Source organism: Prinia subflava, chromosome 6 (genome assembly GCF_021018805.1).
Source record: "Prinia subflava isolate CZ2003 ecotype Zambia chromosome 6, Cam_Psub_1.2, whole genome shotgun sequence".
NCBI classification, from domain to species: Eukaryota; Metazoa; Chordata; class Aves; order Passeriformes; family Cisticolidae; genus Prinia; species Prinia subflava.
Window position 1 is genome coordinate 30076658 of NC_086252.1, and position 16106 is coordinate 30092763.

Sequence of the window (16106 nt, forward strand, 5' to 3'; positions counted from 1 at the left end):
CTTAAGTATTACACAGACCAGGGACATATTCTGTGGCATGCACCAGTTACAGAAGTATGTGCTTCAGTGAGTGTGTCCCCTCCTTGGGGCCTGGACACTCACGAGGACAGAAGAGCTTGCAATAAGCAGAGGAACAGGGCAATGAGGATGATGGCTACTCTTCACCTCCACTTTAGACCTTCTTCTCAAGAGGAAGGTGAGTTAAAGGGGGAAGAGAGTGAAGGGACACAGAGGAAGAAGCAAACCATGGTGAACAAGCAGGATATTGCAAATATATCTGGAACCAGAGAAAGGCTCTTTTGCCTTGTCTGTGCTCAAACTTTGCTTGCAGGTAATGCATCTTTTTGCGGAATCTCCATCCAGCTTCACACATGCCCAGGGTCCCAGCTATACCTTCTTTTTCATCAACCTATCCTGGTTATTTTCTCAAAATATTATTTTGCAGGATTTTTCCCCAGTCTTTTTGTTGAGTCCACAAACAGTCATCACTATTTGGATGCACCAGATAATTGAGCCAATGGAGCTGACAGCAGGCAAGCTGAACATATGTGTACCTCCAGAAACACCCACAGGCTCCTCCAGTGCTGGCAGCCAGCCTCTCCCTATGAATCACAGGGTCAGGTGTCCACATCCCACAGAGCCAGGAACCCACTGAGACAAACTCTGGGGTGAGGGCAGCAGATGTGGTCACTGCTGAGCCTACAGCCCCCGGCAGAGATGGGAGCCCGGACACGGCAGGATAGGGGAAGCAGGAGTGCAAGAGCAGAAAGGGTGGCATATGCAGTCCTTTGGCTCAAAAATGAGAGAAGGATGCTTTGAAGAGGAGAAAGGACGTACTAGAGGGCTGAGAGGTAAAATGTGGTAATTCCTAGGGTGTCATGCATGATTAAACAATGTAGGAGAAAAGGACCAACACTCCTTTTTGTTCTCTCTTGTAGGCAACTTACATTTGATGTCCTGTATTAAGAGCTGTCGTATAGATCAGGATTTATCAGCTGAATTTGGCTCTGCTAGTGCACTCATAGGCTTTTCTTGGTGTGTTCCTAATGTGACTGAAGGATTTAAATCATTGCCCTTTGTGGGGTAGGACAGGTAGGATCTGGAATATCTCTCACTGTCCCGAAGAGCCCAGCCTGTGTCCCTCTGCCACCAGAGTCTTCCACGTTATCCACCCTACCGAAACCCTGGGGGCTGCCGGTGGGCAGGAAGGTCCCACCCCACGGGAAGTGCAGGGCTTCCCGTTTTCCCCACGCAGGTCCTTATCGCCGTACATTCGGAGAAGGCACCATTTTCCCCCATTCCCCCTTCCAGGGCTCTGAATCCTCCCAGCCCTCGGCGCAAGGACCCACCCGGGCAGAGCATCCGCCGGGGCCGCAGGCGGGGCCGGGGAGGACCCTGCGCTGGCCCGAGGCCGCCGCCCGCCCCGCCCGTCCCTCCCGCACCGCCGGGGGCCGGGCCGGGCGCAGGGGCGGTGCTGGCGGCCGGGAGGGACCGAGCCCGCCGAGCCGAGCCCCGCGGGCGGGACGCAGCCCGCAAGGATGTCGCCGCTCCGCGTCTGCATCGTCGGCTCGGGGAACTGGTGAGTGCCGCAGCGCGGGAGGGCTCTCGCTTTGCCCTCCTCCCGTTTTTTTCCTCATGTTTTTCCCTTTTCTCCTCCCTCCCCCGTTCCTTCCTCGGTTTTTCCTCCCGCCGTGGCAGGCGGGGGCTTCGCAACAGGTGCGGTACGGGGAGCGGCGGGGCCGGGGGCGTCTCCATGGTCCTGAAACCGCGACCCCGGCCCCGTCCTGCCGCGGGTCGGGGCTCCTGGGCAGGGACCATCGGCCCCGAGAGATGCACCATGTAAGAGAACTGGAGAGCCATGAGGCTCCCCCATCAGCCCAGGTGTGTGAGCCGCTTCAAGCCTGGCGACAGAATCCAGAGAGGCCCGGAGGTGCAGCTGTCGCTGTGTGTGCCTGCGGCAGGGCCCCAGCAGTTCAGGTTGAAGCATTCAGCAGTGAGAAGGTGGTGATGATGTTTGTGTTCCTCTGAAGGAACCGCGGCACAGGCTTCATTTAAAGCCACAGTGTATTAGCACCTTTCACTTCCATCCTCCTCAGCACGTCCTTTTGCATCTTGGTTCGGACACAGCATGGTGTTCAGGCCTCTCATTTATCCTCATTCTTAAGAATATGTTTGCTACTGCTTGGTCCTTTGCAGCCTGGACAAAGCACAGGTCTCCAGAGCTCCTTGAGTCTGCCAGACCTCAGTAAGATCAGTAAATCCATCTCACAGGACTTAGCATCTTACTTTTCTTATATTTTCTGTACACTGAGCACAAGCAAACAGACCAACATGCATGTGCATGCATTTGGGATTAGCAAACCCAGCCTCCAGGTAGTTCTGGTGATTGTTTTTGTACAAGGATAGAAAGCTTCTTAAGATTTTAAAAATATCTGACAGCTAGGTGGAAGTAATGACAGAAGAGTCAGTAAGGGAGTGGTTGCTTGTGAGCGGCTGAGAGCACAGCAGAGTTAAAGCACAGCTCTCTGCCTTCCTGCTTTGTAAAAACAGTCCACTGCTCTCAATGCATTCTCTTTGTGCATGACATCTCGCAGATACAGCCTTTTGCATGGAACTGCACAGCCAAGTCTTCTGGACCTCATTGTCACCCTTCTGGCGAAAGCCCCATCACTTGTTTCCTCAACTGCTGCTTTCACATGTCTTTTCAGCAAAGGCATCCCTTTCCCTGCCACTTTCTCTTCCCTCACCTGCCTGTGCAGGCACCTCATTGTCTCTTCCAAGCCCTCAACAGTCATGACTGCATGTTTGGAAGGCAATTTTTTTTTACCTTTGGTCAGCTCATAGTCACAAACTTCATCATTCTCCTGCTGCATCCTCAAGCAGGGACCTCGTGCTTTTCCCAGGCTGTTCCCTTCCCACAAGACATCATTTAAAGTCACTTAGTTCTATTCAGATCTTCACTTGAGGAAATTCTCTGTTTCTCCACATGTACCTACAAACTTGAAAAGAGCTATACTACAGAGATACTGAGACCCCAGCCCATTCAATACCATCTATTTACCCATACTGTGTGTCTGCCTGGGCCCATCTCTTGCTTCCTACCATATACATCAGCTCTAAAATGCTCAGGGAGGACATAAACATTGTGCTCTGATGTATTAATAACATCTATTCATAGCCTTGGTGGCAGAACAGGTTGTTTTAGTGCTACAGAGAAATACAATGTTTACCTTTGGCAAACATTTTTTTTTTCTTGTGTTCCTCATAAATATTTGGGCGGCAGTTCAGATCCGTGCTCTTGAGGCTTTCCTGCAGCTCAGAATCGTGGCTGACACGTGACACAGAAATGTTGCAAAAGCTCATGTCAGCTGCAGAAGTTCAGCAGGTCACGGGGACTTGCTAAGTCAACACTGCCAGGAGGCTCATGAGTGATATGGTTGAGCGAAGCAAGTGCTGCACTGCATTTTGTGGTTGCCAGTAGGTGCAGGAGGGTTTGTGTTTATCTACTGAGAGTTGCAAGTCCCATTCAGGATTTCAGGGATTAAAGCTGGAGTCTGCATCTTTCAACAGCAAATCATGTTCTTGGTACTTAGCTCTAAAAGTTATTTCTATGGGTAGGCTTGATATAAGCTCATCATCCAGGTTGTGCTGGACAACTCAGACAATGAATTTATATATTTATGAAAAAAACCCAAACCTTTTTCTTGTTAATACACATTTCTTGTGTGGAGCCAAAATTCATCCTCAGCTCAAGCTTTGAATGTGCCCACTGTTGATAGCAGAGCAAGAGAACCATGTAAGAATATAAGCAATTTTATAAATAGTATGAATGTATGATATAACTACATGCATTTCTTTCAAAATAGCAGAACTCTTACAGTAAAGGTCACCGTTAAAACACTTCCCTAAATATTGTAAACGACCAACCAAATTATCCCTTCAAAATAAAACAACCCCCCAAAAGAACCAAAAAGCCCCAAATGAAATAACTAAATAAAAAAGCACTACAGCAGCTCAGGATATAGCATATAATCAACACTGAGCAAAGTGAAACCTGAACTCGGCAGGATTTCTTTGTCATTAAAGATTAAGACCTTAATTATCTATTAATAAGACCTTATTAGTTATTGAGCAATTTAAACCTTATGCAAACGTGTTACATGAAAAATATGGGTGACCCAAGGAGGGTCAGTTACAAAGTGGTTTCCCTTTGAATCATTAACAGCACAGACCTACCTGGACTTTGTCTTTGATATCCCCAAGAACTTTATCAGTTCCAGAACACACACCACAGCTAAATCCTATCCATGCTCCTTGTTACAAGTGGGTCAGAGGACAATAGTGCTGCAACTGGAGCTTCTCTTTCTCTTGTGTTAGTAAAGTGGACAATACCTGAGAGATTAAAGTAGCATTAAAATGGAGAGAAGGAAGAGAGGAGTAATAATAATCATCCCTCTTCCCCAAATAACTGGAAGTTCATTAAACAATATCTCCAATATTTTCTGCAAGGTTTCTAATTCTCCCTTGCCATAGGAGTGTTTGCAGGCTGCAGTGATGATTGGGGAATAAAATTATTGTCTGACCTGAAATTAAAAATGCTCAGTATGACTCAAGATGAGTAAACTGGATGGTTAAAATACCCTCAGGCTGCAAGTATTACAGGTCCTGTTACAGTGATAATTAGAACAATAAGTAAAGAGAAACCACCAGGCTGAAGGGTTGTTTGGTCTTTTTCTGAGCATTTAGCTCTTACGTAAAATCCTTATTGCAACTGTTTGGTTATGGATAGGAAAGTGGGATGCAGCTATTTTACACAAGATGCACAAAGACTGTCACAGCAACATTGCTGTGCACTTATTTACTATCTGGATTATTTTATATTTATTGATCTTGACAAAAAACTTTAAAGATTTTAATCTCAGATAATGTATTTTTTAGTGCTGTTGATGGTACATCACACTCCTGCTCTATAACCTTTGATACTACTTCAGTTCCATTATTGCAGTTATATTTTTCGCATTCTACTTTCTCTGTTTTCAAACTTGAGGGGCTCTTGATAGAGGGTAGTGGATAAAGCTTTCTGATAAATGTTGCAAGCACAGGATTTTTATGGGTTATGATGTTTAAAGTAACTCGTGTTTCCAATTCACAATGAAAGTACTTTTCCCCTTTTAGTTATTTTTATTTTATTTTAAAGGGGATCAGCCATAGCAAGAATCATTGGCAAAAATGTCCAGAAGTCCAACAGATTTGATCCCACTGTCAAGATGTGGGTGTTTGAAGAGATCATTAATGGAAGAAAACTCTCAGAAATCATCAACCAGGAACATGAAAATGTTAAATATCTGCCTGGATACAAGATACCCCACAATGTGGTAAGTCTAAAAAAAATTTAAATCATTGAATTTGTTTATTTTTCTTATAAGGGAGGTAACCTCTGAAAAAAACTAGGAAGCAATTCGCTGTTTTGTTCCAGTTTGCCACATAACTCACTCCACTATAACTCCCTGGAATATAATTCAGTTCTGTGATTTCTGCTTGTCTTGTATGTCACACACAACTTCAAACACCAACTGTGTCTGTGCTGGTATCACACCATCCTCCTCCCTGGCAGAGATCAGCACAACTCTAGAAATGGCAGGCAGAGATCTGTCTACACAGAGCTATTTCAAACCCACAGCATCTTCTGGAAAAACAGGCAAAGCTACTGTTCTCCTTTCTTCAGAAAAAGAAATCAAAAGCAGAGGCTTACAAGGAGATGAATAATGAGCTATCAACTCATGGGTGATTTCAGGACAGCTGTAGTTAAGAAAGCTCTCAATTCCATCAAAAAAATACAAGATATTTATTTTCATGGGCATTTAAAATACCAAGTTACACATCTCTAATTAATCATCTTAGGTAATTTACTGCTATTGAAGCAAGTGAGGTGAGGAGGTTGGCTGTTCAAGGTTTTGCCAAATGCCATTGCTTTGTGAGTAGTGCCACATTTTTGGAACAGTTGCAGTTGTGAAGGGAAGTTAAAATGCTGCATGTGGTGGGTCTCCTTGCTTGGAAAGTGGTTATATTTAGTACTGTGTTTTGTGCTGTGGTTGCATATTTATACTCCTGGTGTTTGAACTTGGCACACAGTTCTCCTGAGTTACAACTGACTTGTCACTGTTATTTTACAACCCTCTAGCAGATCAACAGGCTTGTCATCATCCCTTGAGGCCAGCCTCACCCAGTTTAGAGCAAAGCCTGAGGCTTCACCAGCAAAAATCAGCTGGTTGCAGTAAAGGGACTCTCAGACTATTTCCAACTGAGAAAAAAACCAAACAAACAAGCTGAGCTTTTCCTTGCATTGCTCTGCAGCATTTTGGAGGGCCAGGAGCACAGCCTGTGCAGTGCTGCCAGCCTTTGTCCTGCTCCCACTTCACTGTTTTCCCAGAGAAGCAGCCTGGCTGGCAGCAGCGCTGGTTTTCTTGCTGGGAATCCCACTTGCTTAAGGCTGCATGCTCCAAGGCTGCATCCACGAGTGATGCTTTCTCCTACTGCAAGCTGCATCTAGCAGGCTCAAATTCACCTGCTCTTGCCTCTGTAGCCTGGCTTGAATTGTTGTTCTGAGTAATGCCAGCATTTGGAGGAAGATACAGCTAGGTAGTTTTTAAGCATGTTGTGTAAGTTTTTGTAACTCTTGGGAAAATTACCATATATTTAAAACAAAGACACATACCGGCCCAAAGATGATGATAATCTCTGCCTTTTGATAGTTTATTCCTCAGTAACTCAGCTGGTGACCTGTGGAAATGAAAGACTTCCAGAAGAGCCTCTGTCCCACCACCCCATTTTTCTCCTGTGCTCCCCAGTGCTACCTCTCATTCCAGAAGAATCATATGGCGTTGGTCAGCTAACTTCAGGAACTAGATCCAGAAGATGAAGGGGCTTCCCAGCACACTGCAAATTTATGAAGTATATCATCTTCCCCAGATTATCCACATAGGGTTATATCATTAAAAAAAAAAAAATTCAACACCAAAACAGTTCAGCTGCTTTGGATATTTCAGAAGAGATTTGTAGCTGCTTGTGTGCAGAACTGGCAGCTATGCCACAGGGCCAGTTAAAATTAAGGACATTTGCACTGCATCTGCCATGGCTTTGGCGTGGTGGTGTCTTGCAAGGATTGAGGATTCCCACCTCAGGCTTGTTTTGTTTGTCACTCTTGTCCCAGGTGGCTGTACCAGATGTGGCTGAAGCAGCAAATGGAGCAGATATTTTAGTGTTTGTTCTGCCACATCAATTTATTGGACGAATCTGTGAGCAGATTGCAGGGCAGATAAAACCTGGGACATTTGGGATTTCCCTGATCAAGGTAAGTTGTCTCCACTGTACCCAGTCAATATGGAGTAAATAAACAGCTCCAACTTAAGGGCAGGAGATGCAGCCCTCAGCTGCATGCTCTGCATAAACACGAGCATTTCTTTCTGCAAGAATTAAAACTTGCCCAGCTCTGCCAGCCCTTCTGCTGCTCTTGTGGTTGTGGAGAGGGAAGGATGGGGCAACCTATCCAGGCTAAGAGTATCTGTCTTTGCCAGTCATGTTTAGCCTGGATCAGTTCCCACTTGGACCAGCATGGAGGTGAAAATGGGCAGAGGAAGAGATGCATAAAGCTGGCACTGCTGCCAGAAAAAATACTCTGAGACTACAGCCTCAGTTAACTCCTAACTGAGAACTCCAAAGTGCCTCTTCCAAGTACATGCTAAAGCTGTTCTTGGCAGCATTAAAATGGCATAACACTAATGATTTTGCAAAACTGAAGCAATTTCAGCCTGGCGTGAACTGAGGAATCTCTTTTTAAGGTTAGAGAGGTACCAGATTATTGTAATCTTAAAAGGAATTAATATTTTAAGAGAATGTCAAACTAAAAGCCAGAGGCAAAGCATAGGAATGTAGTCCTAACACTTATTTTTTTGATTGCGTTACAGGAAATATCCCACTTAAAATGTAATGAAAGAAATGTAATTCAAGTTTTCGGACTTCAGTATCAACTCTTCCCCTCTATAGAAATTATCTCATAAGCAGCAGTAAGGAGAAGAGAGGAAGGTGGGAGAGGAAGGAAACTCCTGCAAATTTAGCATAAAAAACCCCAAGACAGTTCAGTATACTCCTTAACACCCAAAAAGCACTCTAAATAATACTTAGATGTTGCAAAAAAAAAGCCATTTCTGATAGACCTAATTTTAAACATCTGATCCTGTACTACAGAAAGTTAACTGAAAGGAAAAATACAACATCAAAGAAGGCAAGCCTCAGGACAACAGAAGTTGATGTGAGGCCTCTTGCAAGATTACCTTGACTGTCACCCCTTCTCCCTGAGCTTGCCTTGAATTTGCAGTTACCAAAGCACAAACCCAGAGCATTTGTATTAATGGCTAACACTAGTGATTATAAGATCCTTTTTTTCCAATTAAAACCAGAGAGCTGCAGGCAATAGAACACCTTCTGCTTTACCAGTGCTCTGCTGCTGTCCTGTTCCTATTCTAATACCCTGGCTTTAACTACTTTTCAGGGGATTGATGAGGGTCCTGATGGCCTGAAGCTCATCTCTGACCTCATTCGAGAGCAACTGAAAATAGAGATGAGTGTGCTGATGGGGGCCAACATAGCCAAAGAAGTGGCTGATGAGAAGTTCTGTGAAACCACCATTGGTAACTATTGCAAAGAGCCCATTAGAGCTGGGGTTTAAAGTCACCTGTGGCAGGATAAGCTCTGGAAGGAGCAGGGGGATGTGACTGGTCCCAGGTGGTTCCCAAATGGAGCAGTGCCTGCTGAGCTCCTTCAGGGAGCCAGGATTATTTCCAGAGAGTTTGGTGCTGAAAGAATCAGATTCAAACTGACAGTGGGTTTCAGTGCTGAGAGCTAATTTAATCCATGGAAAATATCACAGCTTAATCCTGTTTCTGTAGGAGCTGGCAAGAGCCACTTTTTGCGTCTGTAGAGCTCAACGTGGAGTACATCAGCAGCTGATACACAATACAGTCTAGATAAAGAAGTGTAATCAGAAGCTCCTATGTGCTCACACTCCCAGAGGTGTATTTCTTCATCTTAAAATGCCTTTGTTTGGAAAAGAAAACCCAGTAACATTCTGTTCCTCTCTCCCATTTGGACTGCTTGCCAAGACACGGCCTCAGATCCTCCCAAGACTGAGTCTGACCTGATTTGGAAAGTTCATCCAGTAGTTTATAAAACTCGGAGATTGTTAAAGTCAGTCAAAACTAAAATTATATCCTTCCATAGCTACGAAAGGCAAAAGAAAAATAAATTGTGTTGTAATAATGCTCCTTTCCCTTGCAAATATTACAGCAAGGGTGCAAACTGTCCCAGCTGGGCATTTGTTACTGAAACAGCAACTAGGCACAAATAGGACTAGACATGATTAGGAGGGTTGAGCTATATTAATTCTCCTGGGGGGAATTTAACTTCTGCTGGCCCGGTTTGAAGCCATGATGTGATGATGACTGTGCAAAGAGCTTTTCCCCTTACTTTTGTCCTCATGGAAAGCCATGAACCCAGAAACAGCCATCTCAAAGAGAACTGGTATTGTGAAGAACAAGAAGCAAACCTAAAGTCTCTCATGAGATGGTGAGAAACCTCCCAGCTACCAGAGTGTGGTGCCCTAGGCTAGTAAAACTCACAGCTGAGCTCCCCCTGAAGGAAACCAAGACACTTTGTATAAAACTCAAGGGAAACCATGTTCAAAGGTCTTTGCCCAGCTGGCCATGGGCTCTCTGGGTCAAGACAAACCTCAGTTCCCTAAGGGCTCTCCTAGGCTGAGCACTGTAACAACATGATACATGACCTCTGTAGAATTGGTAGGAAGAAGGTTTTAGCAGTGCCAACCTTCAATTTCATCAGCTGTGGATCCCTCTGTAATGGGGGGACTTTGCCCCTATAACTGAGCAATAGTAATTTGTGCCCCATCATAGCACTTTGCAGTGACAGAGGTTTACATTTTCCAAGCAGAAATTGTACCATTGTCCTGCAGGAAACAGTTTGTAAATAATGTCTTCTGTAAGGTCTGTGGTTGTACAAGCTTTCTCAGGCAGAAGGAGTCATTAGGGGGTATCTACTTTTAAGCTCTTTAAAGTGTCATTGAGCAATGTTGATCAATGCCCTGGAGTTGCCTACACTTAACACTGGCATCGAGCACCAGAAACTGCTGTTGCACAGATCTCTGGTTTAGCAATACCTTGGGACTGGGATCACAAAAGCAGAAGTCCCTAGAACATTATTTCAGGTTAATTGTGTGCACTCTGAAACATTGTAAAAGTGCTCTTTCATCCTTCCTTCCTACAGGCTGCAAAAACAAAACACAAGGGGAAATCTTCAAAGAATTAATGCAGACCCCCAATTTCAGGATTACTGTGGTGCTCGACTCTGATACAGTGGAGCTTTGTGGAGCCTTAAAAGTGAGTGTTTTCAAGCCATTATGTTTTATTAGGGCCAAATTCTAACCTCACCTGAGTTTTCTGTAAGCCACAGGGTCTAATTTGAGCCCTGTCACCATGTGAGTGAATGAGTGCACACAAGATGCATCATTCATGAGCCAGTTTTCCAACCTGGAAAATAAACCTGGGAAATGAATTTTCCAGACTGGGAAATAAATTTCCCCAAAAAGGGGAGATTTACTTAAAAATTGGCTGCAGGCAAAGCATTTCAAAATATTTGTATTTTTATCTTTATTTTACCAGAGGCACATCTGGTTTTGAGAGCAGAGTTTAGTCCACTGTGTTTTCTTGTCTGTGTGTTGTGAGCACACGAAACAAAGACTCTCACTACACAGAGTAGCTCCATTAATAATTATATCCATGGTTTAAATACTAACCTGCTGGAAAATTCACATCAGAAGCGATGCTCTGGGTTGGCAGCATGTCTGTGTGTCATTCAGCAATGGCCAGATGAAGACCCCAGGTGGGATCAGAAATGACACCAGAGTCACCAAATTTCCAATGAGGGGACAGTTGTGTGAGATTCAGAGTTTGCTTTTATATGAATTGAAAGTGACTTCAGCCTGTGATCCTTTTTACTTCTTTACATATTTAGTCGTTTATACTTCAATAATTCACCTTTCCATGGAGGAGGTGGATGACTGATGAGGAAAGACTTGGTCCTGTTTAACTTCACATACAAAAATAAAATTTCTTGACATACAAAACCAAACACTGCAGATTTTGCTTTTGGCCACAAGAGCAGAACTGGGGGCAGGAACAGATGGGAGAGAATTTTTTTTCTGTTTTGTCATAAATCATTGCACTTCTTGAAATCATTGGTTTGGGTTTGCCTCTGCTAAAAAAATCTAAAAAAATAAACATGTACATGGGGTACATACATGTCTGGAGCACACATGCCAATGGTAGCACCAGGTGGCACATTACTCATATACATTGAACTACATTTATTTAGGGACTTATTTAGGAGCTGAGAATTGGAAGGTGGGAAGGGAAGCATGCTGAACAATGGTGAGGAGTTGTGAAGATGTTTAGGGTCCTGAGAAATTTGTTTAGAGCTGTAGACAAGCACAGTTCTACTGATATTTGTAGGTAAGCCCAAAATTTGATCTACTGCAGCATTTTCACAGAATCCATGCCTGCTCAAATCAGAGATCCACAAAGAAAACCTAGAAAGGTATGACTGTGTGGGATATTTTAAATAGTTAAGCAGAAAGGTCAGTGAGATCTAACTTGGAAGTAGTGGAAAAACAAAACACTAATTGCATACATGCTACGTGATTGTAACATTAGTGTATAAAACACTGCTTTGGTTTTTGCCCATGGGAGTAACAGCAGATACTTAACAAAAATCTTCTAAAAGTCCAGCAACTTTTGTTCAACATGATCTGACCTGTTTCCTCATAATATAAACTCATGGCCATTGCAAATTGCCCCTTGTTCTGATGAAGACAGATTTGTGGGGTTTCCCTGGAGCTCAGTGCACGCTGATGAGCTGCACCCCTTGGCTGTTCCCTTCCCTCCCCTGTATTTTGTGCTGCCCATTTTTAGAACATCGTGGCGGTGGGCGCGGGGTTCTGCGATGGACTGAGCTTCGGCGACAACACCAAGGCAGCAGTGATACGCCTGGGCCTCATGGAGATGGTGGCATTTGCCAAGATGTTCTGCAAGGAACCAGTGTCAATAGCCACCTTTTTGGAAAGCTGTGGGGTTGCTGATCTCATCACCACCTGCTATGGGGGACGCAACAGAAAAGTAGCGGAAGCCTTTGCTCGCACAGGAAAAGTAAGAAGGATTTTGACATATTTTATGCTAATGCGTGAAGAAGTCCTTCTGTGTTTTACAAAGGCATCATTAATTGTTTACCTTCTTGATAACTGCTGGTATCACAGCAGTGTCCCCTCTGACCCAAGTAATCAGTCTTCTCTCTTCTAGTCCATTGAGGAGCTGGAAAATGAGATGCTGAACGGACAAAAGCTGCAGGGTCCTCAGACCTCAGCTGAAGTCTACAAAATTCTGAAACAGAAAAATATGGTCCATAAGTAAGTGCTTTGATTTTAAAAAAACCCAACAAAATCAACAACAACTTATGAGTGATTCACAATCTCCTTAACTGTACTTTTGTTTAATTATCTTTTTCATTTCTGCAACAACAGCTTTCTACATCTTGGGCCACTGCTAGAGCCTAGCTTGACCCATTGCCAGGATCAGTCGAATGGGATAAGGGATGAGCAGTGTTAGAAGAAGCAAGTCACAGACAGAGTGGGTTCAGGGGATACTGTTAGTGCCTAATAGAAGACAGAATAATGTGAGATCACATATTTGAACAGCAGGGAAAACAATCACAGAATATTCTGAGTTGGAAGGGACCCACAGAGATCACCACCAACTCTTCAGTGAATGATCCATACACAGGAAACAAAGGAAAATATAATGTAAAGAAGCCTCCCGGACATTCTCATCCCCCAAATAAGATTTAAGACCATACACATGGTCAATCTTGCAGACATGATTTATGGGTCAAAGTTTTTCTTACTCTCAGTATACCACCATTGCAGCTTGCAGCAGTCCTGCTCTCAGTGCAAATTGATTATCTCAGTACAAATTTCAGGATCATATTCCTAATCAGAGACTTTTACATGCATTGAACAGGTAATGTGTGCTGATGTCAATGATTTAGTGCCACAAATACTGCTGAGGTAAAAGGTACCTCTAATTCTTTGGGATGATGTAAGATTATTTATAATTTGAAACCTTTGCCTCAACTTAGACAACAGAGCTAAACTTCCCTCCATCCCATTTCCTCTCATACGCTAGCAGTACTGAGAAGTCAAACACTGCTAAATGAATCCTTAAAAACTTATTAGAATTGGAACAGATACAGAAGATTCAAGTGGCATTATCTTTCAAAAATGAGAGAGAAAAGGAAAGCTCATTTTGACAGCAGCTTTAAATCACAGCTTGATCTAATAATTATCCTATAATTGCACTTTGTTACAGGCTCAGCTCCGAGTCATTCAGTGGACCCATTTTTTACCACATAATGACTACGACAGCTTGTAAAAGGAAAAGAATCCTTTAAGCCAAGAAAAGAAAATTGTTAGACATTTTCATTCTTTTTAGTCCTTTGGATACCAGTAATGACTGCAAATAATATATCCATTTTGCACACAGCAGGTAGAGAGGATATGCAATTCAAAATTGTTCTTAAATAAAAATACTGGATAGGTATTTTGTTTCCAAAACAGCTTTTCTCTGCTGTCACTGTCATGATTTGCCCCTCTTTAGCTCCTCTTCTTTGCCCAGTAGTCTTCCAATAAAGGCAGCCCCTAGCTAAAATGATATTGTAAAGAGAGACAAAATGTTTGCACTTTCAACAGAACAAAACAATTATTTCTGTTAAAATATAAACTTTAAAAACCATTTTAACTCCTACATGCTTCTTTCAGGTTTCCATTATTTACAACCATCTACAAGATCTGCTATGAGGGTCGATCAATCCAGGATTTCATCATGTGCCTGCAGAACCACCCAGAGCACATGTAGAGATCCCTTCTCCTCACCTGGCTGAATTCTCACCTTCCTGGGACTTCTGTCCATGCAATTGAAGTAGAGGAACAGGTTGTGTGGCACTTGCTGTAAAAGCAGCAAAGAATGTATTTCATTCCCCTTGTCCTGGGGGTAAAAAAAAAAAAAAAATCTGCCTTTAATTTCAACATTATACCTAAGGAATGGGAAAAAATGTAAAACTTAACAGTATTTGATTTGAGTTAGTAATGTGGGTATTTCCCTGTATTTTCTTGTTGACTGAAAACAGTTCCCCTTGTAATTTCTACAACCGAGCTAAATAGCTCACATAAAACACAACATTTTGCCTACAGCTATTTACAGAATGGCATAGAATGTAGAAAAATCAAATAACTCATTCAAACAGATAAATTATAGTTTAAAAAATTCCAAAAGCAGTTAGATGCAATCACATGGGCAAATGCTGGATTTCCATAATTCCCCTGAAACACAAATAACATTTTGTATCTTGGGACATTCAGGCCTTCCTTGATTTTTGTTTCCCAGTATAAGCTCCTTTGGAAAAATAGGTACTATTTCTGTGCACAGACACACCTGAATGTTCATCAGTTTAAGGGGTGGGGAAAGGAGAAGGGGTTTGGGATGGGCATATTGTTTGTTTCAAATCTGGGACACTAGGAATCCCCAGTAGTAATCTGACCTTGATTAAATATACTGCATTTCTTTAAAATACAGAAAAAAAAAATCTGGAATAATGAAAGGAAATTTTGTTAGCATCAGATTTTCTCAGCAAGTCCTCATCATTAACTGCTACCAGCTGAAAGGGGAAATGGAGGCAGGGATTTGTACCCAGGGCTCAGCTTGCAGAGCTTGTGTACTTGCTGATATTTTGAGGGGGCAGTAACAGTGACAAACCCTCTGTGATACTTGACTTTTTATACGTGTATGGAAAGGACCGCTCCAGACGCACAGACCTCCTGTAACTGGCATTTCACACCGGGCTGCATTTCAGCTGCACTGGGAAACTGCACTGCTGTGACACCAGTGCAGCTCCCTGCACCTTTCCAGACTGCACAGGCGTGTCCTGATCCTGCTCAAGCAGCACATCTGACACTCCAGGAGAAAGTTCTCCATCTGCTTCTGAATTTTACACACAAACTGGGTTCAAGACCAAGGGTTTTTTTTATTGTGCTACCAGTGGCGTAAATTTTAGAAACATTGATGTTTTTAAACCTTATAGCTGTACTTGGGTAACTTTACATACCTGATGTTTTTCAGAGTTAAAATCACCTACAAAATGAACAGTGGCGCATTTTATAAGCTTTAATCCCCTTTTGAAATACTCCTATTTTGAGAGAAGGCAAACAAAAAGGAAGAGTAACCTACTTTTGCTGTGCTTTATCAGATTTTCTGAAATAGCAGAGAGGAAGGGAAGTTTTTTAAACCTATGTACTCACTGTCATATTGCTTAGACAAAAAAAATGAGCTAATTATAAAATAATTTCAACTCATTTTAGAGGAATGATAGGTCTTTCACATCTACCAGAGTAATATATATATATAATAATGTATTGTAATTAGAAATATATTGTAAAAATCTCAGCCTCACAGCTAGCAAAGCTAGCTCGGGTACCAAAAGCAGTGGCTGCAGCATCCCTGATCCTGCTGAACAGCAGCAAGGGCAGCTCAGCTCCTCCTGCTCTGCCTCCAGTCACTCCCAACAACTCGGGGCTCTGCAGAGCAACACCAACATTCCTGCCACTGAAACGGGAATCACGTGGCCAAATCCTTCACACAAAGCAGGGAATTTATGATCTTCAATTTCAAGTGGAAAAATACTTACACGTTGCACAGGTTTGAAGTATCAAACACATGAGGATGGGATAGAGAATTCAGGAACCTCCTTCCTTCACCATCAGGCTGAATTTCTGATAAGTCATGTATGAACTAATAATAACATAGAATATTTTACATTCAAAGTGTATCAAATAACAGTTTAATAAAGTGATCAATATGCAGACTTGATGTAATTTAATTTTTCAACATTCTCATAAAATAAATGACTGTTGTAATAGTGGTCCTTTATTGCAC

The 16106-nt window shown here is 42.9% G+C and overlaps 1 protein-coding gene across 1 annotated transcript; it reads left to right on the forward strand.

Moving 5' to 3' along the window:
* The first annotated feature begins 1425 nt into the window (after positions 1-1425).
* LOC134552324 (glycerol-3-phosphate dehydrogenase 1-like protein) lies at positions 1426-16092 on the forward strand. The gene is made up of 8 exons (XM_063400906.1): positions 1426-1579; positions 5198-5375; positions 7211-7351; positions 8549-8687; positions 10336-10448; positions 12039-12272; positions 12423-12529; positions 13937-16092. The coding sequence occupies exons 1-8, from the start codon at positions 1539-1541 to the stop codon at positions 14031-14033; spliced, it is 1050 nt and encodes a 349-aa protein (XP_063256976.1). The 5' UTR covers positions 1426-1538; the 3' UTR covers positions 14034-16092.
* The last annotated feature ends 14 nt before the right edge of the window (positions 16093-16106 follow it).

Coding starts and splice junctions, on each gene's coding strand:
- LOC134552324 (XM_063400906.1), top strand. CDS start 1,539: ATGTCGCCGCTCCGCGTCTGCATCGTCGGCTCGGGGAACTG. Junction 1,580..5,197: donor ATCGTCGGCTCGGGGAACTG/GTGAGTGCCGCA, acceptor TTTATTTTAAAG/GGGATCAGCCATAGCAAGAA. Junction 12,273..12,422: donor CCTTTGCTCGCACAGGAAAA/GTAAGAAGGATT, acceptor TCTCTCTTCTAG/TCCATTGAGGAGCTGGAAAA.